The sequence below is a fragment of the Macaca thibetana genome, chromosome 1 (assembly GCF_024542745.1).
Source record: "Macaca thibetana thibetana isolate TM-01 chromosome 1, ASM2454274v1, whole genome shotgun sequence".
NCBI lineage: Eukaryota > Metazoa > Chordata > Mammalia > Primates > Cercopithecidae > Macaca > Macaca thibetana.
In genome coordinates, this window is record NC_065578.1 from 211,581,650 (window position 1) to 211,607,085 (window position 25,436).

The following is a 25,436-nucleotide window of genomic DNA, read 5'->3' on the forward strand; positions in this document are numbered from 1 at the left end:
GGAGTAGGAGGCCGAAGGGGTCTATGATTGCACCACTGCACTCTAGCCTGATCAACAGAGTAAGACCCTGTCACAACAACAACAACAACAAGAAGTATGTCATTGAAAAGAGCCTCCTGCAGAGGGAAATGTTCAGCTGGGTTTGAGGCAGATAAAAAAGAATCCATTTGTTTAAACTCCAAACCATTCACTACTTCCGAAAATTTATTTTAGGATACTTAAAATTTATTGATTGCCTTCTCTTAAGATGTCTCGGCAGAGGCATTTCCTTTTAATTCATCCATGTTGCTCTTGTTACATTTCCAAAGGAAGTGCTAGAGAGGTAATGCAGAGTCAGGAAACTGGTTCCAGTAACACTGTGGGAGGTAGTGAGGGCAGGGTTTAGTCTCCGAAATAGAGACACCATGAACTTGTTTCACAGGGGGAATTTTTTCTCTCCAACAGCTGAGTTAGAGCAGGCTAAGGTGGCGGGCTGAGATCCTGGTTGGCCCTGGGATGGTAAGAGAAAGCATCCACTCTTGTGATGGGACGGCCTTATGCAAAGTAGAAAAGGTTTGTCAGGACCTGTCTCCAGAAAGGATCAAGCAGAATGCATTGACCGAGAAGATGGAATTTGAACATCTACAGGTTAGCGGGAATCGCTGAGAAAGTGGGATATGTTAGGTCAATAGATGCAATTCGTTAATTGCCTGAATTATAATATACAGGAAACACAAGAAGAAAGAAAAATAAGATCTAGAAACAAACGTGATTGACTTTGCTAATTGAGCAAGCTTTTGAAAGCTTTAGAAAGAGTGGGCAGAATAATAGAAGTATTCAATTTTAAATGGATTTACTCTTAATTGTACTTGCTGATACCTAGAAAATGAAAGTTAGGAAAAAAACTTTCTTAGCAAGAAAAGGCATTTAACTATTGACTTTAAAAAGTCTACCTCACAGCTTACGTTATTTAATATGACAAACTATTGTTTCCTCTACAGTGCTGTGTTAATAGCTAATGCTTTATATAGCCACCTTCTGAAGCTGTGGAGAGGCTTATAACTTTAACATTTCACGTTGGCATTTAGTTGAACCTAGTTTATCTGGCATAAAGTAGTTGCTCACAATTAATTACTCAAGAACTCAGCTTTGTATATGTCTGTGGTAGTCAGAAATCTGTGGGAGTATGTGACTTCATTAAAACCGTGCTTTCCTAGTCATTGCTATTAGTTTAATGCTTTCCTTGAAACACCAGTCACTGAGAGAAATAATAGCTTCTGTTATGGCTATGCACAGCAGTACTGAAAGATTTTGTTTTCACTTTTCAGAAGTATTAGAAAAATTGCCTCCATGTCTGGGTTATCTGAAGGTGAAACTAGTGAATGATTATAATAACTTTTTTTTAAAATTTAGAAGGGAAATAAAGGAAGGAAGGGGAAAAAAGGAAGGAACGAAGGAGGAAAAAGGAAGGAATGAAGGAAGGAAAGAAGCACTATTAACTATAATAACTGCAGTTGGTACTATTTGTGGAACACTTACTAGATATTTCAGGCTTTAGGATTTGCAAAAATTATCTCATAATATCCCCATTTCATAGAGGGAAAACTGAGGTTCAGGGAGTTTAACTAGTCAAGATTAAGAGTAGGAACCAGGATTTAAAATTAATTTTTTAAATTCTAAGAGCATCCCCTAATCACCACAAGATCCTACCTCTCTCATTTTTTTCTTGCAGCTGGATAATGGTAGAAGATGTGTCAAATATTTAATCCAGCCAGAGTGCCAAGTTACATTCAGCTTGGATTTGAAAAACAAAACAAAACAAACAAAAACAAAAACCCATTGTTTTTCAAGGCCTCAGAGCATAAGCTCTGTGTATTACAGGAAAGCTTCTATGCTTAGCTGGAGGTAGGAGAACCTTGCTGTCTTTTTCTGAATTTGCTATGACCTTGGGTAAGTCAACTGACCTCCCTGGGTGGTGTTCAGAGCATTATTGATGTTATATAATTTATTTTTATCAATGCCACAAGGTTGGCTACATATGTTTCCTCTCTAGTGTATGATTAGGAAAGAGTCATTTAGATTTCAGTAGTTTTATTTCCTTCAAGGTCAACCAATAATTCAGACATCAAGTTGAATGGAAATGAACTTCTAAATATAGGTCAAATACTTTTATAAGAAGCACATAACTGCATCTCCCTCCCCCATGCCTGAGTTTGATCCACCTACCAGTAAGTTCTCCCAAGCTACTACTCAGTCTCTATTGTTAGTGTGTTATTGACCACGTGTACCAGTCCTGCATTTTGTGTCGAACTGATTAATAATTTTCTTCTGAACCCCTAGTGCATCCCCTATTTTGTCCACATTCTCATAAAGACTCTAGGTGATAAAAATGACAGGACTGGGCCGGCTGAGCGCGGTGGCTCACGCCTGTCAGCACTTTGGGAGGCCGAGGTGGGCGGATCATGAGGTCAGGAGATCAAGACCATTTGGCTAACACGGTGAAACCCCATCTCTACTAAAAATACAAAACATTAGCCGGGCGTGGTGGCGGGCGCCTGTAGTCCCAGCTAATCGGGAGGCTGAGGCAGGAGAATGGCGTGAACCCGGGAGGCGGAGCTTGCAGTGAGCCAAGATGGCACCACTGCACTCCAGCCTGGAAGGCAGAGGGAGACTTTGACTCAAAAAAAAAAAAAAAAAAAAAAAAAAAAAAAAAAGACAGGCTGAATATTGCTAATGTAATATTTCAATTCAGATGTAACATCTCTTAAAGATTGAATTAATATGATTTTATGTTTCATATTGTATTTGTTATTCTTTGGTAGTTTAATGATTACTCTTCTGAGTAATGTTTATATATAGTCTTTTATCTGGAACCAATGAGATTTGAGAAACATTATAAAACTGCTATAAATTTCATAAAAACTGTTTCCCCTCCAACCTGACTGCTTTGTTTTGTTTCCCTTAATTCTGGGATTTTCCATCATTTGCATTATCTAGTTGATGATAGAATAGTCTCATGACACCATAAAGAGACTAACAAGAAATTTTAATTGGCTTGCTTGTCCAACTACTACAAAATTATAAAGATTGCCTTTTTATGTGTGTGTGTTTTTTTAATCCACCATATAAAACTTATCTTTATGTCTGTCTTCTCTCTGATACGCTGGGGTTTAAAGTGAGCGGCTTTAGCCTCATTAGAAATAAAAGGCATCGTGTTAATGTCTTCCAGATGACCTTTAGTAATTTGAGAGAGATTCTCCATTTTTCTAGGCTTGACACTCTATTTTTTTCCCTCCTCTTCTAACTTCTATGGCTTCTGTATTTGACAGTAATAGCCCCACTCCCAACAAACCTGAGCCGTCACATCTCTCTCTTTTGGTTATGGAGTTCAAAATGGGGTTCCTCACCCTTCTAAGAGTCAGCATTACTTTGTTCTGACTTTGTGAGAAGCGGAAGGCTAGTGAAATGAACTAATAGATCTTCAAAGTGAATTACAAGCTCAGAACAGAGTGTGGGGAGAACCTATTCTATTTAACCTAACCTATTTGTGGGAAGACAGCCATGACTGCCATTTATTACTTTTAATTCTAATTACAAATAATGCATGCTCACTGAGAGGGTTTGAAAATTTATTTTAAAAAGCCCAAGTCATGGTGGTATGAATGTTTTTGCTCTCTCTTGAGTGCTTAGATTTTCAAGCCCGCTTGGAGCATAGGAATTATTTGCATACATGGATATATATATATATGTGTATATATGCACACACATACACCCCTATATAATATGTGTGTGTATCTATCTATCTATCGATACACACACACACATATTCTTTTGGTCTTAACTTCAGTTTGTTCCTTACCTTAGAATTTTTTTTGTTATTAATAAAATAAGATTGTTAACAAAACCTCTGGGCTTAGGTAGTTTCATTGGTGAATTCTACCAAACATTTAAAGAAGAAATAAAACCAGTCTTAGACAGTATAAACTCTTTCAGAAAACAGAGCAGGAGTGAACATTGCCCAACTTATTTTATGAGGCCAAAATTTCCCTGATATTAGAACCAGATACAATCATTAGAAAACTGTAGCTACTATCCCTGATAAATATAAATATTTCTTAATGAAACATCTGCACATTTAGTTCAGCAATGTATATAAAGGAATGCAAGGCTGGTTTAACATTTGAAAACAAATGATGTATCAAAACCAGGTTAGGTTGATTCCAGGAAAGTAAGGTCAGCTTAACGTTTAAAAGCCATATAATTTTCGTTATATACATTGTATGTATATATGTATATAATAGATATTATATATAATGTATACAACATGTATATATACACATTATATAATGTGTGCAATATGTATATAATATGTATATGTACATCATGTAATGTATATAATGTATGTATATAATGTGTGTATATATAATGATCCTCACTAGAGATTATCAGAAAAGCATTTGGTAAACTGTATCACCATTCATGACATAAACTCTTAGGAAACTTAGAAAACTTGCTTACTCTGATAAATGACGATTATAAGAAACCTACCACAAATATCTTTAGATGGTAAAATATTGAAGGTTTGTTCTTTTAAGTTTGGGAATGAGAAAACAATGCCACTATTACCACTCTGTCTTCTATTGAACAATTATTCCTATATGGTCTAGAAGATAAATAAGAAATTGGAGAAGAAATAAAACTGCCATTATTTATGATGATGTGATCGTATATGTAAAAATTTCAAATACATTAATTAGAAATATAATTTACATAATTACTGAACACAAAATCAATGTGTAAAACCAATGCCATTTCTCTATCAGCAAACAAAAATGTTAAAGATACTTAAAAAATACTATGTTTAAGACAGTATTAAAAACATTAAATAATCTAAGAAGACACTGAACAGAAATGTGCATGGCCTGTATGCAGAAGCCTATTAAACTTCAGTGAGAGAAATCAGAAATGACAAATATATGAACAGATTTATCATCTTTATCGTTTTGAAGTCTGTTATTTCACTTCTCTCCAAACTAATAGATTAGATGCAATTCTAATCAATATCTCAAGGGTGTGGGTGAATGTGTGCGTGTGTGCTTTAGTGGAATGTGACAAACTGCCTCTAAACTTTATGTTGGAAGGGCCTAGAGATGATCTTTAAAAAAATCAAAGTGGAAAGAGTTACTATTCCAGGTATCACGACTTATTATAATGCAAGAGTAATGAAGCATTCTAGTATTTGTGCAAGGACACACACACACACAGTGGAGTAGAGAACCACCTACCAGACTCTCATGTGTATAGACAGTTAATGAATGACAAAAGTGGCACTGAAAAGCAGCTTAATACAGCCTTTTAAATAAATGGGATGGGGTCAACTGGGTAATCATATGAAAAAGATGATGAAACTTGATATCCATCTCACAAACACAAAACTCCTCCTAGGATGATTATAAATGTTAATGTGAAAGATAAAATAACAAAGCTTCTGGAAGATAATATAGGAGGAATCTTGTTGCTTGTGGAGTAGGCAAAAACTTCTGAAATAGGACAATATCTTGGCTATAGAGGAAAAGACTGATAATTTGGAACATACTGAAAGTAAATGGGCTGGGTGTGGTGGCTCACGCATGTAATCCCAGCGCTTTGGGGTGCTGAGGTGGGAGTATCTCCTGAGCTCAGAAGGTTGAGGCTGCAGTGAGCTGTGATCATACCACAGCACTCAAGACTGGGCGACAGAGCAAGACCTTGTTTCAAAAAAAAAAAAAAAAAAAAAAAAATCATCAAAAGAAATTATGAAGAAAGAAAAAGCGACTGGGCGCGGTGGCTCATGCCTGTTATCCCAGCAATTTGGGAGGCAGAGGCGGGTAGATCACAAGGTCAGGAGTTTGAGACCAGCCTGACCAATATGGTGAAACCCTGTGTCTACTAAAAATACGAAAATTAGCCAGGCGCAGTGGCAGGTGCCTGTAATCCCAGCTACTCAGGAGGCTGAGGCAGGAGAATCGCTTGAACCTGCCTGGGAGGCGGAGCTTGCAGTGAGCCGAGATCCTGCCACTGCACTCCAGCCTGGGTGACAGAGCAAGACTCCATCTCAAAAAAAGAAAGCAAAAGCTAGTTATGGAACGAATCACATTTTCTGTTTTATATGTTGATTTTGGTAAATTGCATTTTTTTCTTAAAAATTGTTTTATCTAATATTTTAAAATTTTAGTGTAAAGTTATTCTAGTATCTTTACCACTTTAAAGCCTGTAGGATCAATATTATGTTCCTTTTTCATTTCTGACATTAGTTATTTGTATCTCTACTTGATTATACTTGCCAAAGTTTTAAATTTTATTAGCTTTTTCAGAAGGCTTCTTTGGAGGCTATTTATTAACACTTAAATCTGTTTCCTTCTTTCTCCCTTCTTTGGACTAAATTGCTGCATCTTTTTCTCTCCTAAATTCTTTAGATGGATATTTAACATACTGATTTTTGTAGCCTTTTATCTTTTTAATATGTGCATTTAAACCTAAAGATTTCTCTCTAAACATGATTAACTGTATATCTAAAGTTAAGGCAAATATTTATATATCCTTCATTTAAAAAATATTTAAAAGTTTTGACTATGTTGCCTTTTTTGAATAATGTGTGATTTAGAATTTTATTGCTTGATGTCCAAACACGGAGACTTTGTTTTATCTTCTTTTATTATTTCTAATTTAATTGCATTATATTAAGAAAACATACTCTTCATTTCAGTATGTTGCTATTTATTGAGATTTACCATAGCCCAAGATGTGATCAGCTTTCATCAGTGTGCTGTGTATGCTTGAAAAGAATGTCTTAGGTTAAATGTTCTGCTTAAGTCCATTAGGCAAATTGCTGATTATGTTGTTCAGATCTTCCATATCCTTACTTTTTTCTTTTCATTATAGCAGCTATTGAGAAAGTTATTGCTACTATGTTTGTGGACATGTTTTTTTTCTCCTTATAGCTCTGCCAATTTTTGCTATATATGCTTTGAAGCCATGTTATTTGAAGCACACATATTTAGAATTATTTATTTTCCTTATGAATTACATTTTTATCAATAGAATACTTCCACTTTGTTTCTTATGATGCTTTTTGCTGTGAAATATTATCTGTTATTAATATAGCTATACTTGCCTTCTTTAGTTTAAAATTTACATGTTATATCTTTTTACTTTCTAGTAATCTTAATCACTTTTATACCTTTTTATTTGTATCTTCAATAAAGAGCATAGGTTTGGAACTCATTTTTTATCTTGTCTGACAGTCTTGTTTTTTACTGAAGTATAACTAAGTCCATTTACGTTTAATACAATTGTTTAAATGCTTGGATTTAAAGTACTATTTTATTGTACATTTTCTATTTGTCTTATCTGTTCTATAGTCCTTTTCCTTTTGTGTCTTTTGGATTTATCAGTTATGCTTTACTATTTAATTGTTCTCTCTGGTAGTTTGAAAACTGTAATTTTACCAACTATCTTTTTTTATTATTATTATTTTATTATTGATGCAAGTTCTCACTCTGTCACCCGTGGTGGAGTGCGGTGGCATAATCATAGCTCACTGCAGCCTTGAACTCCTGGGCTCAAGCCATCCTCCCACCTCAGCATCCTAAGTAGCTAGGACTACACTACAGGGGTGCGTCACCACGCCAAGATAATTTTTATGTTTATTTTTAAATTTCTAAATTTTTTTGTAAAGGTGAGATTTTACTATCTTGCCCACCACGCAAGATAATTTTTATGTTTATTTTTAAATTTCTAAATTTTTTTATAAAGGTGAGATTTTACTGTCTTGCCCAGGCTGGTCTTGAACTCCTGGGCTCAAGCAGTCCCTTTGGCCTTGGCCTGCCAAAGTGCTGAGATTACAGGCCTGAGCCACTACACCTAGGCTTATCTTTTAAAATCGCATACATTTTTGCCTTTTTTGGTTTTTTTTTTTTGGTACCTTCACCTATTTCCTGACAAATTAAGCAACCTTAAGACCTGTTTCCAGACAAATTAAGCAACCTTGAGATTCCCTAACTTAATAAATTTTGCTTCCAAGTTACACGTTGTTATTTTATTTTAATTATCTTTCTATATTATCTCCACAAGGCATTAATACTGTTTCTGTTTGGTATTTATTCAATCTTTTCTCTTTGCTCTTTCTTTCTGCATCTTCAGGAATCTGTTTGGGATTATTTTCTTTCAGCCCAAAGAGCATCTTTTTGTATTTCCTTTAGTGCAAGCCTGCTAGGTGACAAATTCTTTAGTGTTTTTTGTCTTAAAATAGATTTCTTTCATTTTCTTCTTGAAAAATATTTTTACAAGGTGTAGAATTCTAGTAGGCAGTTTAAAAAAGATCATTCCACTATCTTCTAGCTTTCAATGATGCTAGCTTCTTAACAAAAATTATCTATCTATTGATTCTTTGAAGGTAATCTATTTGTGGCTGCTTTTAAGATGTTATTTTTAGCTCTTTTATAGCAGTTTTACTGTATTCACCCATTTATAGGATTTATAGGGCTTTGAAATCAGTAGTAGTTTGATACTTTCTTTCATTTTACATTTTCAGGAATGATCTCTCTATAGATAATGCTTCTATGTTATTCTCTTTATGATTTTTTTTTTTTTGGGACTCCAGTTATACATAGGTTAGAGTTCTTCACTGTATCTTTTATCCTCTTATTTTCTCTGCAATATTTCCCATCCTTTTGACTCTGTTTCTTCATTCGGAATTGTTTCTTTTTATCCCTCTTTGAATGCACTAATCTTTTATTCAGCTGCTTCTAATCTACCATTAAGTAGATCTGTTGAGGTTTTAATTTTGGCTATTTATCAGTTCTAGAATTGCTCAGTTTTTAAAATTATTTCTAGTTATCTGTTGGCATTCTTTCTTTTTTAAAATTTAAATCAGAGTCTCATTTTGTTTCCCAGTCTGCAGTGCAGTAGTGCGATCACAGCTCACTGCAGCCTCAACCTCCTGGGCTCAAGTGATCCTCTAGACTCAGCCTCCCAAGTAGCTGGGACTACAGGTGTGGACCACCACACCTGGCTAGTTTTTAAATTTTTTGTAGAGATGGGGTCTCTCTATGTTATCTAGCCTGGTCTCAAACTGCTGGACTCAAGCAATCCTCCCAACTCGACCTCCCAAAAGTGCTGGCATGACTAAATTTTTGTTTTTTGTACTTTCACCTATTTCCTGAGAAATTAAGCAACCTTAAGACCTGTTTACAGACAAATTAAGCAACCTTGAGATTCCCTAACTTAATAAATTTCACGTGGTGGCATGGCATGGTGACGCACCCCTGTAGTGTAGTCCTAACTATTTAGGAGGCTGAGGTGGGAGGATGGCTTGAGCCCAGGAGTTCAAGGCTGGCATGACTGGCATGAGCCACCACTCCTTACTGAAGTTCTCTATTTTGTCTTTTATCTTCTTGGAGAGATTTAACATAGCTATTTTAAAATGTGTGTCTGATAATAATCTAGGATCTTTGTGTGTCTTTTTCTGTTTCTATTGATTTTTGTTTATTTTTTATTTATGTCTCCATTTTCGATTTTTTTTTTAAATTTTATACTGTGCAGATGCTTAGTTTGATCTCATCTCTTCCCAGATAGGATTTATGTTTGCTTTTGCCAGGGACCTGGGGCACTAACATTCCAAGATCACCTTGAGGTATGTTCAAAGATTTAGATGCTTTAAAGTTGAATTTTAGCCCTGAAAATGTTCAACCCGCCTACTTCTAGTTTACCTTTGTTTTAGATCCTAACCCCAAGTAAAGGTGTTAGTAGGGCCAGTCTCCCTTACAGATCAGGGTCCTCCAGTCCCTTTCCCCTGAAAATGCACCCACAAACTCTCACAGGAATCCTGTGAAGTGTTGAGGGGTGGGGGCAAAAGGACCCCCCATGAGCCAACCTCCACTCCCTAGGTCTGTGTTCTCCCCTGAATCCTGGCTTGCTGATTTTTTCTTGATTTAATATTCCCTTTCCTCTTCCCTCTTCCCTTTAAGATATAAGATATATATAAACTCACATTTATGTGTTCCTATATATACACACACACACACACACACACATTACCTCATTATATAATTATACATTATGTGGCCATTAGCGCATGTATTATTATTATTAATTTTTTTTTTTTGAGACAGAGTTTCACTCTTGTTGCCCAGGCTGGAGTGCAATGGCACGATCTTGGCTCACTGCAAACCCCGCTTCCCAGGTTCAAACGATTCTCCTGCTTGAACCTCCTGAGTAAGTGAGATTACAGGCGCCAGCCCCCACACCCAGCTAATTTTTGTATTTAGAGTAGAGATGGGGCTTCACCATGTTGGCCAGGCTGGTCTTCAACTTCTGACCTCAGGTGATCCACCTGCCTCAGCCTCCCAAAGTGGTGGGATTACAGGTGTGAGCCACTGCCCCCGGCCTCATGTATTATTTTTACAATATACAATTTACAGCCAAATACTTACACTTGACAACATACCATACACATATTTTACATGGCATTCAATGAGGTGTGATTTTAATGGCTCTTGATTGTCCCACTATAGGTACACAATAAAAATGTTTTTCTTACTGCTATTTTTGGAAATTCTACTTTTTTTTCTCTTTAAAGAACGCAGTAATGTTGGAATAAATATATTCTAGTACATAAATATTTGTGCATGTCACTGATACATTTTCACCATAGAGAAGATTTCCATGAGTGGAATTGGTGGTTCGAAATGGATGGGGTGACTGGGCTCAGTGGTTCACACCTGTAATCCCAACACTTTGGGAGGCCGAGGCAGGTGGATCACCTGAGGTCAGGAGTTCAAGACCAGCCTGGCCGACATGATGAAACCCCGTCTCTACCAAAAATACAAAAATTAGCTGGGTATGGTGGTGCATGCCTATAATCCCAGCTACTTGGGAGGCTGAGGCAGGAGAATCAATCCAACTTGGGAGGCAGAGTTTGCAGTGAGCCGAGATTATGCCACTCTACTTGAGCCTGGGTGGCAGAGCAGGACTCCATCTCAAAAAAAAAAAAAGGTTTTAAAATTATTTTGATATTAAATTTCTCTGTAGAAAGTTTGTGCCAATTTGTATTTCGCTGGTAGTAATGTTAGTGCTTCTTTCAAACACAGCTAAGAAAACACTCCGTTGTCATTTGTATTTTATTTTGGGGTGGGGGTGGACAGAATTTTGCTCTGACACCCAGGCTGAAGTACAGTGGTGTGATCACAGCTCACTGCAGCCTCAAACTCCTGGGCTCAAGTAAATTCCCCACTTTGTCCTCCCAAAGTGCTTGGATTACAGGTGGGAACCACAGTGCCTGGCCTATTTGTGAACATTTCAGAGATCTCAGTCCATCCTGGGGTTTAATCTTTTGATGTTATCTTATTATTCTTTTACATTTGACATTTTTATATACATTTTCTTTTTAAAAAAATAAACGCTTTTTTAAAGCCAACCATAGATGCTTTGGGCAGTCACATTTATGGGTTCCATGCAGAGCTGTTTTAATGGTTATGTTATAGTGTTGTGCGAAGATTGTGGCAGAAATAGAAATTACAAGTGTGAAGATGATGCAATTATTTTAAAAGTCTGTATTATTTATAAAAGCACGTGCACTATGATTACATCTACATAAAACATTCAAAGAAAATTTAGAAATAGGCTGAGCGTGGTGCCTCACACCTGTCATCCCAGCACTTTGGGAGGCCGAGGCGAGTGGATTGCTTGAGGTCAGGAGTTTGAGACCAGCCTGGAGAACATGGTGAAACCTCATCTCTACTATAAATAAAAAAGTTAGCTGGGCCTGGTGGCACACTCCTGTAATCCCAGCTACTCAGGAAGCTGAGGCAGAAGAATCCCTTGAATGAGCCAAGATCACACCACTGCACTCCAGCCTGGGTGACAGACTGAGACTCTATCTCAAAAGAAAAGAAAATTTAGAAAATATACACAGTGGATGCTGTTATATTATGGTACTGATTAGTTATTGTTTTTCTTATCTCCCTACCTCATAACAATTCTATAGGGTTGTGCTATTATTTTTGAATAATTAAATGATTAACACAAACCCAGATATTGAGAGTTCAATTCAGACTACTGTCAGTAGATCTACTTTTTATCCAGCCAGTCATTTATCTTATAAATGGTTCAAATGAGTTAAAATAGATAAATAAATGGACATCTTAATTGGGCACAGTGGCTCACACCTGGAATACCAACACTTTGGGAGGCTGAGGTGGGAGGATCACTTGAGCTCAAGAGTTTGAGACCAGCCTGGGCAACATAGCAAGACTCCATCTCTACAAAAAAATTAGCCAGACATGATGGCACTCAGCTGTAGTCCCAGCTACTTGGGAGGCTGAGGTGGTAGGAGTGCTTGAACTAAGGAATTGAAGTGTGCAATGACCTGTGATCACACCACTGCGCTTCAGCCTAGGCCACAGAATGAAATCCCATCTCTTTAGGTAATTAAATAAATAAGGCCCTTTCATTATTTCCCTAATAGTAATAATGTGTTTATTGTTACCTAGTCCAAAAAGTATTTACAATGATTAGGAAGAAAAGATATAATAAGAAAATAAAAATGTGCTATTTCAGTGAAAAGATTAAAGAAAAAAAGACAAGACTGAAGTGGAACCAGGAATGAGACTAATCAAAAACATATATTCCAGAGTCTCCAAACATGTGGCAGGTGGGCCATGTATGAATTTCACTGTGTTTTTTTAATAGCCAAAATGAAAAGCACATCTGATCGACACAATATATATTGTCCCTGAGATTAAAAAAAATAAAACACAAATGGCCAGACGCAGTGGCTCACGCCTGTAATCCCAACGCTTTGAGAGGCCGAGGCAGGTGGATCATGAGGTCAAGAGATCGAGATCTTCCTAGCCAACGTGGTGAAACCCCGTCTTTACTAAAAATACAAAACCTAGCTGGGCGTGGTGGCACGTGCCTGTAGTCCCAGCTAATCTGGAGGCTGAGGCAGGAGAATCGCTTGAACCCAGGACCCAGAGACTCCATCTCCATCTCAAACAAACAAAAAAAAACACAAACTCAAATTACCATCCAACTATTTAGTTCTTTAGACAGAGCTGTGAAATTCTAAGACCAGGAATAAGTGTGTCTTCAGAGCCCTCCTACACAAAATATTGTGTAATGGCATGGGCATTTTCAGCCGTCTTCTGTAGACTTGGGAGTCTTGTCTCCGAGATCACATCCAAGCATAGTTCAGTTGAGGCAATTCTTTTTGAGGTCAGTAGGACAAGGTGTAGAGCCCTCTGCTGGCCTGAGATGGATTTATCTACATAATCTAGGGATAGATTTGATTTGATTTGATTTTGTTTTGTTTTGTTTTGTTTTTGAGACAGGGTTTCACTGTGTTGCCCAGGCTGGGGTACACTGGTGCGGTCACAGCCCACTGCAGCCTCGACCTCCCGGGCTCATGCAGTCCTTCCGCCTCAGCCTCGAGTAGCTGGGACCACAGGAGTGTGCCACCACACTTGGCTAATTTTTCATCTAAAAATTTGTTTTCTGTAGAGATAGGGTCTTGCTATCTTGTCTTGGCTGGTCTCCAACTCCTGGGCTCAAGTAATCCTCCTGCCTCGGCCTTCCAAAGTGCTGGAGTTACAAGCGTGAGCCACCACACCTGACCAGGATAGATTTTAGAGTGGTTATAAAGAAATCAGTGAGCTGCATACTTCAAGGCAATTTTAATTTTTAATATTTTTTTCTCCTTCATGCAAACTGTGATATCAGATGGGAGATTGTACTTTATGGAATATCTGGGATATAGTTACCCTATTTTGTTACTTAAATATGGGTCTGCTGGCCTTGATAGACAATTGAGTTGGGGCAGTGCTGATCGTTTCTCATTAAGAGAGGAACCTGAACTCAGATTAATTCTCACACAGATGGACGTCCTATCTCTACTCACAGAGAAGCCAACCATGGAATGAGAATAGCAGCAATTCCTCTCAGACAGTAATAATCTAGGTTCTGCATTAACATACAGTCCGCCCTCCGTGCCGACGAGAACCCGCGGACATGGCGAACTAGATTATCAAGTGCAAGGCTGCAGTTGCCTGGGAGGCTGGAAAGCCTCTCTCCATAGAGGAGATAGAGGTGGCACCCCCAAAGGCTCATGAAGTTCGAATCAAGATCTTTGCCTCTGCAGTTTGCCACACTGACACCTATACCCTGAGCGGAGCTGAGCCTGAGGGTTGTTTTCCAGTGATCTTGGGACACGAAGGTGCTGGAATTGTGGAAAAGTGTTGATGAGGGAGTTACTAAGCTGAAGGCGTGTGATAACTGTCATCCCACTTTACATCCCACAGTGTGGAGAATGCAAATTTTGTCTAAATCCTAAAACTAACCTTTGCCAGAAGATAAGAGTCACTCAAGGGAAAGGATTAATGCCAGATGGTACCAGCAGATTTGCTTGCAAAGGAGAGACGATTTTACATTGCATGCGAACCAGCACATTTTCTGAATGCACAGTTGTGGCTGATATCTCTGTTGCTAAAATGGATTCTTTAGCACCTTTGGATAAAGTCTGCCTTCTAGGTTGTGGCATTTCAACTGGTTATGCTGCTGCTGTGAACACAGCCAAGTTGGAGCCTGGCTCTGTTTGTGCCATCTTTGGCCTGGGAGGAGTTGGATTGGCAGTTATGGGTGGTAAAGTGGCTGGTGCATCTGGAATCATTGGTGTGGACATCAATCAAGATAAATTTCCAAGGGCCAATGAGTTTGGAGCCACTGAATGTATTAACCCTCAGGATTATAGTAAACCCATCCAAGAAGTACTCACTGAGATGACTGATATAGGAGTGGACTATTCCTTTGAATGTATTAGAAATACATTAGAGCAGCACTTGAGGCATGTCACAAGGGCTGGGACATCAGTGTAGTGGTTGGAGTCACTGCTTCAGGTGAAGAAATTGCCACTCATCCATTCCAGCTGGTAACAGGTCGCACATGGAAAGGCACTGCCTTTGGAGGATGAAAGACTGTAGAAAGTGTCCCAAAGTTGGTGTCTGAATATATGTCCCAAAAAGATAAAAGTTGATGAATTTGTGACTCACAATCTGTCTTTTGATGAAATTAATGAAGCCTTTGAACTGATGCATTCTGGAAAGAGCATTCGAACTGTTGTCAAGATTTAATTCAAAAGAGAAAAACAACGTACATCCTGTCGTAATGCGACGGGAGCAGCCTAACAGGCAGGGAGAAGCGCCTCCTAGACCTTCAGCAGTTACTCCAGAGAACGGTGTGATGTGTGTCATTCATGAATCTCTGTAATCAAGGACAAGGATAATTCAGTCATGGACCTGTTTTCTGGACTGTCCTCCACATGAATAATTGCCAGCTCATTAAGGAATATTTTAACATAATAAAATTAATTTCTACAAAAAATATTACAGACCATTGGACAATGAAATTTTCTTGCATATGGAAGAACCAGAAAAAATATTGATCTGAAATATTTTAAGGTGGGAACCAAACCCTCAACTTACCTGTGAAAATCTCAATGAAGCACTCTTAGAATGCCTACCTTTGAGCATTGTTATTTATTTTCTAGTGGACACACTATGATAAATTATTTGTGGATTATAGCTCTGAGTTATTTTAGGTGTTGTTATATTTATAACCTAGTGAAAAGATGGGGAAATAGCTGCTAAAAGTAACTTTTCTTTTTCTTAAGCTAGCAGGCCTGTAGCCTACTTACACCACTTTTAGGTTGTGATTTTAAAGTTTCTCATATGCCTATGGTAGAAAGCTTGTATTTGTTTTCTTTACTAGGAAGACATAATGTCATTCAGCAAAAGCCAAAACAGACCTTAAGAATTTAAGGATGTGGAATGGAGCCACGAAAATGCATCCCTGCCTTAACTCAAAAATAAAACCTTGATTTGCTCTGTTAAACAATTCTTATCCATCCTGACCTTGTCCTTAATACTCACAGTATGTTGATTATTTATACTTGACATTCCTGAGAGAACCGGGGAATATAGGATATGGTAACTGGTAGCTAGAAACTCATATACCCTATTTGGGAAAATAACAAATACATTGGTGAAATGTTACACACACACACACACACACACACACACACACAGAGAAAAAGACATTTATGGATGGTTGAGGAAATACCATAGGGCAATTGTTAATTGAATGCAAAACCTGTTGCCAGACAGCACAAATGCCAAGAAAACTCAGTTTGCTCAACTACTTATAGTCATACAAAGAGCACAGAAAGATTTAGTGCTGGTTATGTAGAGATGATGTGTACATGAGATAATGATTTTCAATTCCTCTGAAAAGGATTTTTTTAAACAAAAAAGTATGACCATTGTAATCAAACACAGATTTTTCAAAGTCAAAACAAATACTATTCATGGCGTATGACATTTGAATATCACCATGTAATTTTTGTAGTTCTTTTCACATGTCATTTACTCTTGCCTCATAAAGCTCCCCCAAAAAGACAAGGGATGCATTTTTCCTGATTTACTGATGAGAATATTGAGGCTCTACAAAGTGATGAGATTTGCTTAGGGGGAGCGATGAATATATCCTAGGAATTTTACCTACTCCATGTTTTTTCTTTAAATAGTTAATTATCAATAGGTTTAGACATAACAGATAACCTGATACCTTCATTTTCTATATGGTACCCATAAAGTTTCCTTTTGGTACTTTGCTAAACAAATGAAGGAAATGAGATTAGCAGCTGCAGCCTCTGCCTGTATTGACCAGCCATCTCTTTTATTTATTTTTGATAAATGTGATAACTCAGTAGGCATCAAGTGGCTTTTTTTTTTGAGATGACGTCTCGCTCTGTCACTCAGGCTAGAGCACAGTAGCCTGATCTTGGCTCACTGCAAACTCTGCCTGCCAGGTTCAAAGGATTCTCCCACCTCAGCTTCCCGAGTAGCTGGGATTACAGGCGTGCGCCACCATGCCTAGCTAATTTTTGTATTTTTAGTAGCGATGGGGGTTTCACCATGTTGGCCAGGCTGGTCTCGAACTCCCTATCTCAGGTGATCTGCCTGCCTTGGCCTCCCAAAGTGTTGGGATTACAGGCATGAGCTACCACGCCCAGCCTCAGGTGGCTTTTCTGTAGTCATCATAGCACTGTCCAGAGCTAGGGGACATTTACAAGACCCATGTACACCCTTCTCATCCTGAAGGAGTTTGCAGTCAATTCGAGGAAACGTGATATACACTCAGGACTAGGTGGCAAGCCACCGTTTTGGATGGTACACATCAAGTGTTGAAATGTGGGGTGGCAGGTGTGCTGAGTTAGCTGTCTGATTCAGGAGTGGCCTTTCAGCAGACCCTTTCAGGGTCTGATTCAGGTGAAATGGGACTTCAACTAGATTTTTAAATGATTGATTAGACTCCTTGAGTGGTAGAGCATTCTAGTGGCGTGAAGCTTGGTTTAGGAAATGAGAAATGAATTTGGGAAGGAAGATAGTAGGGATATAGGAATGATGAAATGATATTTAAGTTGAAGAGTTGGGATTTGATTCTGCAGACGTGGAGGACCCATGAAAGAAGTCTGTTTTGCTTATTTTCTGCTAGTGGAGCTATGTGATGAATGAGAGGCTTTGAGATTACCGTTACAACCCAGTAATATATCACAGTTCTGAGGCGTGGTTCAGAGACTGGGGGACTGACCAGATACTTTTGTTTGTTTATATGAGGTTTTCTAGAGTGCTTTTAGCATGCTTTGTATTTTGGTGAATGATGAAACTCAGTGAGATAGTTTATCCCCTTGGTTGTTGGTGGTCCCTCTTTTATACGGAACAAACTATGTCTGAGGCTGTTAGTAGGATGATGGCTCTCTAGAAAAAAAGCCTTTTTGTGGTTGACCATGATGCCAGGTCTGGAGTCTCTCAGTCACTCCAGCCCTGCTTCTCTCCATCAACTCCCAGGGGAGCTGGTAGGCCAAGCATTTTTCTAAGCATGCTACATATATCATATTTTATGCACGAGGAACCGAAGCTCAGGCTTAGAAACGTGCTGTTGTGGCCAATTTGGTTCTGCTATTCTGGAAAATATTAGGAGGGCAATGGCTGCAAAGATTTAAGATAGGTTATTTTCTGGGGCCGTGTAGAGTAACTGTAGCTAAAGTAGGTATCATCACCACTAACTGGAGGGTGGCAAAGAGTAGAGTGGAGAGGGCGTTACGTTTCAGAAAATTTTCTTTCTTTTTTTTTTTTTGAGACAGGGTCTCACTCTGTTGTCCAGGCTAGAGCACAGAAGCACAGTCATCGCTCACTGCAGCCTCGACCTCCCAGGCTCAAGTGATCCTTTCACTTCAGCCTCCTGAGTAGCTAGGAATAAAAGTGTGTGCACCATCCCTGGCTATTTTTTTTTTTTTTTTAAATATTCTGTAAAGGTGGGGTCTCATTGTGCTGCCCTGGCTGGTCTTGAGCTCCTGGGCTCAAGCAATTTACCTGACTCAGCCTCCCAAAGTGCTGGTGTTATAGGTGTGAGCCACATGCCTGGCTACAGTTCAGTTGTTTTCTTAAGCCATCACAGTATCCATATTACCTCTTAAGAACTGACCTGTCAATTTAATCATGCACTGCTCTTGAATAAGTGAGTCTTAGCTATTCCCAACAGCCTTGCAATTCACTGTTTTTAAAAAAATTATTTAAAAAATGTTAACTGTGGCAAAATACACAGGACATTAATTTCCCACCTTAACCATTTTAAGTGTCCAATTTGGTATTGTTAAGTGTATTCACATTGTTGTACAATCAACCTCCAGAATTTTTTCTTCTTGCAAAACTGAAATTCTGTACCCATTACTTTGCAACAACTTCCCATCCCCCATCTCCCCAACCCCTGGCAACCACCATTTGACTTTCTGACAATATGAATTTGACAATACTACGTACCTCATATGGGTTGAATCATAAAGTATTTGTCTGTTTGTATCAGGTTTATTTCATTTAGCCAGATGTCCTCCAGGTTCGTCCATGCAGTAGCATATATCAGAGTTTCCTTCTATTTAAAGGCTAAATAATTTCCCAGTTTATATATATATCTATCACATTTTGTTTATCTGTTCATTCATGGATGGACACTTGGGTTGCTTTTCCCTTTTGGCTGTTGTGAACAATGCTGTTATGAACATAGGTATACAGATATTTCTTTGATTCCTTTTTTTTTTTTTTTTTTTTTGAGACGGAGTCTCGCTCTGTCGCCCAGGCTAGAGTGCAGTGGCACAATCTTGGCTCACTGCAAGCTCCGCCTCCCGGGTTCCTGCCATTCTCCTGCCTCAGCCTCCCGAGTAGTTGGGACTACAGGCACCCGCCACCACACCCAGCTAATTTTTTTGTATTTTTAGTAGAGACAGGGTTTCACTGTGTTAGCCAGGATGGTCTTGATCTCCTGACCTCGTGATCCACCCACCTCGGCCTCCCAAAGTGCTGGGATTACAGGCATGAGCCACCGTGCCCGGCCTTAAGATCCTATTTTTAATTCTGTTGCGTACATATCCAGAAGTGTAATTGCTGGATCATATGGTAATTCTATTTTTAATTTTTTGAGGAACTGCCATATGTTTTCCATTGCAACAGTATCATTTTACCGTATCACTAATAGTACACAATGCTTTCAATTTCTCCACATCCTCACCAGCACTTATGTTCTATCTTGTCTTCGTTTTGGATAGGGCCTTGCTCTTTTGCTGGGCTGCAGTGTAGTGGCGTGATCATGGCTCACTGTAGCCTTGACTTCTGGGGCTCAAGTGATCTTTCCATGTTAGCCTCCCACGTAGCTAGGACTACAGGCGTGTGCCACTATACCTGGCTAACTTTTATATTTTTGTAGAGATGAGGTTTTGCCATGTTGCCCAGGCTGATGCTTTATTTTATTTTTGTTGTTGTTGTTGTTTGTTTTTTAAATAATAGCCATCCTGGTGGGTATGAGGCGATCTCATTGTAGTTTTGATTTGCATTTCCATAATGATTAGTGATATTGAGCATCTTTTCATGTGCTTGTTCACTATTTTGTGTATCTCCTTTGAAACAATGTCTATTCAAGCCCTTTGCCCATTTTAAAATCAGGTTATTTGTTTTTTGGTGTTGACTTGTGGGAGTTCTTTCTATATTCAGGATATTAAATCCTTATCAGAGTTGATTTGCAAATACTTCCTCCCATTCTGTAGGTTGCCTTTTCACTCTGATTGTGTCCTTTGATGCACAGGAGTTTTAAATTATGATATAGTTCACTTCATTGATTTTTTAAAAAAAATTTTGTTGCGTGTGCTTTTGTTGTCATATTCAAGAACTCATTGCCAAAACAATGTTATGAAGTTTTTCCTGTATGTTTTTGTCTAAGAGTTTTGTAGTTGTAGGTCGTATGTTTTGGTCTTTGTTCCATTTTGAATTTTTGTATATGGGGCAAGGATTTACTGGGTTTTAATGAAAGCAAATCTCAAATGAAGTTTTGCCCAACATATAAACATTTATTAAACATACAACATTAGTTTGCACAAGAGCCTATACAACCTGACTCGAGAGTCAGAGCATGGCCAGCTTGCCACGCTGGTAGGTGCTTGACCTCACCTTGTGTGAAAGGTCCATGTGATACAAACACCAAGGAATAGGACCCTGTGCCCGACTGCTGGCAACAGGCAAAGAGATGTCCTCCTAAACTAGAGGGGGAGGCAGCACTCTCAGGCTGTCACACCTTGACATCACCCCTTGCCTGAGTTTTATCCTTTTTAATTGTGGGCATGTTCTCTGATGTCGTACTCAATCTACTTACATTGAATTCCTTCAGGTTCTCCAATGACAGCTCATACCTAATATTTATTATGTTAATTAAAGCCACTAATTTCAGCAATAAAAAAAACTATTTCTGATATTCAGTGTGCTAAATAGCGCAGTTTCTGGTGTTGGTCAAGATGGGATAGCTGGAAGATATATGAGTAGCTCAAATGCTTAGCCAGGTCTGAAATGTGGTCCTTTCTGATCCAATGCTGGCTGACCCCAGGAATCTGAATTCTCAGTTAGGGCTAATGACTGTCCCTAAATGTAAAGCTTAAACTAACTGGTCTCTACATTGTATCTCCAGCATGCTGGAGATTATTTTATGAATTTCTTAATTTGTTAAATACAGAAATAGCAACATCCATCAGATTACTCATTTACTTTGTAATCTCGACCCAGGGATTACAGTGGTTTTTTGTTTTTCACTTCTACCATACTGTTCTTCTCTTTGCTTTACTTGACGTGGATCAAAGGTATTAGGGAAATACACTCAGAAAAATGTCACAAATAGAGGGCATGCATATATTAAGCATATGCATCCTAAAATGGCTGGACACACTGTTATTCTGAAATCCTAATGAGCAGTTTTCCCAGGTGTTTATAGGCCGTGGAGCAGGCTTCCTTGTGAGATTAGTTTGTCTCCTGGCCCTAGGTATAGTACTAGCTGCTTTCTCATTCTGTCCAGATTCTGTGGGTCTGTAGCTGGCGAGGTCTTTCTTGGCCAGAAGATCCCTATTCAATTTTTTTTTTTTTTTTTCTTGGCAGGTTCATTCACTTTTTCATGGTTTCTCTCCCAAACAGTTTCCAACCTGGACCCCAGATAAGTCGGTTTCCTGGGCCTTTTGTGGTTGAAGGCACGGGAGCTATTATTGTCCTGTGGTGCCCAAGTACAGCCTGTCCTTTAACATTCCCACAAGTATATAAACAATTTTAAAAGGGATATCGTATTCAGATGAATGAAAGATGCTAGTTGAGGGAGTTCTCTGATTGAGTGTCTGAACCGTCTGATTGTATAATTCCCTGCGGGGCTATGTAGCCTCTCTCCCTCCAAAGAAAGAGGCGAAGGTTTTACTATAGAAATGAAGTTGAGGCAAATGTGGTTATAAAGATAAAATGACTGCGTGAAAAAAAATGTGTATCTTAGGAATCTACACTGAATAGTATAAAATGCTGTTTTAATGTTTAATATATATATGCATATATAAGTAATATACATAGAAATGATTTCGCAATATATTAGTCATGGCTTATTTTTTTGTAACCAAATTAACAGCATTTCAACATTTTTTATTTTTAAATATAGCAAGATCAGCTTTATACCTGGGCTGCAGTTAGTCAACCCACACACTCGTTGGACTATTCAGAAGGGCAGTTTCCTAGGCGAGTCCCATCCATGGGGCCACCATCCAAACCTCCTGATGAAGAACACAGGCTCGGGGATGCTGAAACAGGTAAGTGTTTCCTTTGTCTTCAGAGGTAACTGGAAGAGGCAAGATAGAGAGATATACGTTTTATTAAATCTTAATTTTAAGTAATCTTTAATCTTTAATTGCGTGGCATTCAGATATAATCTTTAAGAAATTTTTATTTTGGGGTCTTTTCTCTCTTTGTTCCTTTTGTTGTCTTAAAGTATTTTGTGTTATTGGCTGGGAAGATAGCGTGAGATTAGCCTCAGGTTCATTTGGAGGAGTTCAGCAGGATGATGACCCCCTAGGTTGATTTTCAGAAAACACTTTATATTTGTCATACAGAATTGAGAACCATATTTGTGGAACAATGCTTTATGGAATATGGTTGTTTTCTCCCTTTTCTTCTTCTTTTTTTTTTTTTTTTTTTTTTTTTTTTTTTTGACAAGGTCTTGCTCTGTCACCTAGGCTAGAGTGCAGTGGAGCAATGGGTTACTGCAGTCTCGACTTCCCTGGCTCAAGCAATTCTCCCAACTCAGCCTCCCAAGTAGCTGGGACCACAGCCGTGTGCTACCATGTCCGGCTAAATTTTTTGTAGAGCCAGAGTCTCACTCTGTTGCCTAGGCTGATCCAGACTCCTGGGCTAAAGCGATTCTCCATTCTCCTAAAGTACTGGAATTACAGGCATGAGCCACTGCACCTGGACTTTTCTTCATTTTGTTGTAATAAATTCCCAACTTCTTCCTGGTGGACTGACCAGGCATAAATATTGATTTCTGAAGCATGAGTGAGGAGTAAATAGAAGAGCATCATTGCTATTCATAGATTTCTCCACTAGATTTTCCTAAATGGTAACATAGACATTAGAGTTAAGAATTTTGATTTTTTTTTTCTGATTGACTCATAGAGAGGAAGATAGTCATTAGAAACTTATTTTGGATGCATAGTAGAAGAACATAACTTAAAAGCATGAAGCTTGGGCTCTGCCAACTTACTAGCTTTGTAATCTCAGGCAAATTTCCTAACAACTGTATTCAGTTTTCTCATCTGTAAAATGGTGATGAGCATAGCATGTACTGTGTAGGGCTGTTTTGAGAATTACAGGCATTTGTATGAAGCATTAGAATGCAGAATGCAGTGCCTAGCTCAGTGTATTTAATATTATTTATTATAATTATCACTGTTTCATGTCATTGCCTTATTCATGAGGTCCCTTTCAACCAACAGTGACCAACAATGTAAAAGGTTTTATTCCAGTCCCCCACCCAAAGTTCTGCAAAGGGAACCTTGCCTCCCATTTTTATCCCCGTCTCTGGAGGGATGTATTTGTGCCTTTTTTTTTTCCACCAATGCACTGAAATGGGGGCCCACACTTGACCTTGAATCTCCCTTTTTAAGTGTCCAGTGCTTTTGAAACACTGCGTGGTATTCACTGGGTGGGCTGTACTCCCTGAAACGAACAAGTGAGAGAGAAGGTGTAGGAAATGCTGTTCCAGGAAGGACGCTGAGTTTATCATAACACTTACAGACAGCAGTTTCTCAAAGGCCAAGGCAGACTTCCTTTAAGCAAAGATCTTCAGAGATGAGAGACCTCTACCATGATAGCGCCTGAAAATCAAGGAAGTAAAGAGACTTTTAGTTTGAAAGGAAAACACACAATTAAAAGTATTGATCCCATTTTCTACACTACTCTATTTATGATCACATTTAGTGATATAAAATACTTAGGGGTAGATATAGTTGAATTAATCAATTGCGTGGAGAGTCCTGTTAACAGTTGTTTATATCCCATGTTTTGCATCATTGATTGGGTGATATTTTCCTGTTTTCTGTTCCCTACTGTATCATTCTCAACTTGTTTCACTGAAACATTTATATGATATTCTTCAATTTTAGGGCACTTTATAAAACATTATAAAACATTTTATGTTGCTGGCATATATACTGGTGGAACACTTGACTCAAAGTTAATTGAGTGTGATCATCTGAATTTTACTTTGGTAAAAGATGAAGTTGGAATTGATACCAGGAAGTTTGTCACCTGGTTTGTGCTTCATGATTTATTGTAGCTTGCAAAATGCCAGAGCAAGTGATTTTTAATGAAATAACTTGTCTCCTTTTTAAAAATGCATTCTTGAAGAGGATGATGGAGGTAAGAAGTAATTTAAGTTAGTGACTTATTTTTCTCTAGTTGATCTATTGTAGCATTTTTTCATCAGAGTGATCTAATGGGTCTTTCTAAACTTTTTCTGTTGTGACTCCCTGATGTTCATTTGGAAAGACACTTCCATGAGACAGCCTCATTCCCAGAACCACACCACACTCTCTTCTAATCAGTCAGTTGTAAGAGTGGGAATGTCAATATCATAGGTAAACTTTGCCTACAGTCTCATGTTTTACATCAATCACAAAGTTTGATAATATAATTATTAATAGTAATGATCTATTTGTAGTTAACTGATAGGTGCATATTCTTATGTGGTGACATCATGGTTAAATTCACTGTGTATAACACATGACCTCCCCTTTTTTAAAAAAATTTATTTGTGGGTTCTTACTCTGTCACCCAGGCTGGAGTGCAATGGCACAATCTCAGCCCACTGCAACCACCACCTCCTGAGTTCAAGTGATTCTCTTGCCTTGGCCTCCCGAGTAGCTGGGATTACATACGCCTACCACCAGGCCAGGCTAATTTTTGTATTTTTAGTAGAGACGGGGTTTCACCATGTTAGCTAAGCTGGTCTCGAATTCCTGACCTCAAGTGATCCACCCGCCTCTGCCTCCCAAAGTGCTGGGATTACAGGCATGAGCCACTGTGCCCGGCTGACCCCTTTCTATTTTAATTCAAAGTAAAAGAGTTCAATGACATTTTTTGAAGAAGAAGAAGAAAGACTTGCAGGTCTAGCTTAGAAAATGGAGGACTTTTTTTTTTTTGCTTGCCTCGTTTGTTGTTTTTTGCAGCTCATTTTGTTGTTGTTGTTGTTTGTTTTTGGAGTGTCACTCTGTCGTCCAGGCTGGAATGCAGTGGCATGATCTCAGCTCACTGCTACCACTGTCTCCCGAGTTCAAGACCTTCTCCCGCATCAGCCTCCCGAGTGGCTGGGATTACAGGCGCCCACCATCATGCCCGGCTAATTTTTGTATTTTTGTAGAGACGGGGTTTCACCATGTTCGCCCAGCTGGTCTTGAACTCCTGACCTCAGGAGATTCACCCCCCATCGGCCTCCCAAAGTGCTGGGATTACAGGCATGAACCACTG

The 25,436-nt window shown here is 38.6% G+C and overlaps 1 protein-coding gene and 1 pseudogene across 1 annotated transcript in view; both read left to right on the forward strand.

Annotated features, from left to right (window-relative positions):
• The window catches only part of FMN2 (formin 2), a 405,197-nt gene that overhangs the window by 66,615 nt on the left and 313,146 nt on the right, over nucleotides 1-25,436 (forward strand). The window contains 1 exon segment of the mRNA XM_050770753.1: nucleotides 22,075-22,222. Coding sequence (XP_050626710.1) covers nucleotides 22,075-22,222 — 148 coding nt within the window.
• Nucleotides 14,026-15,383, forward strand: LOC126942849 (alcohol dehydrogenase class-3-like; annotated as a pseudogene).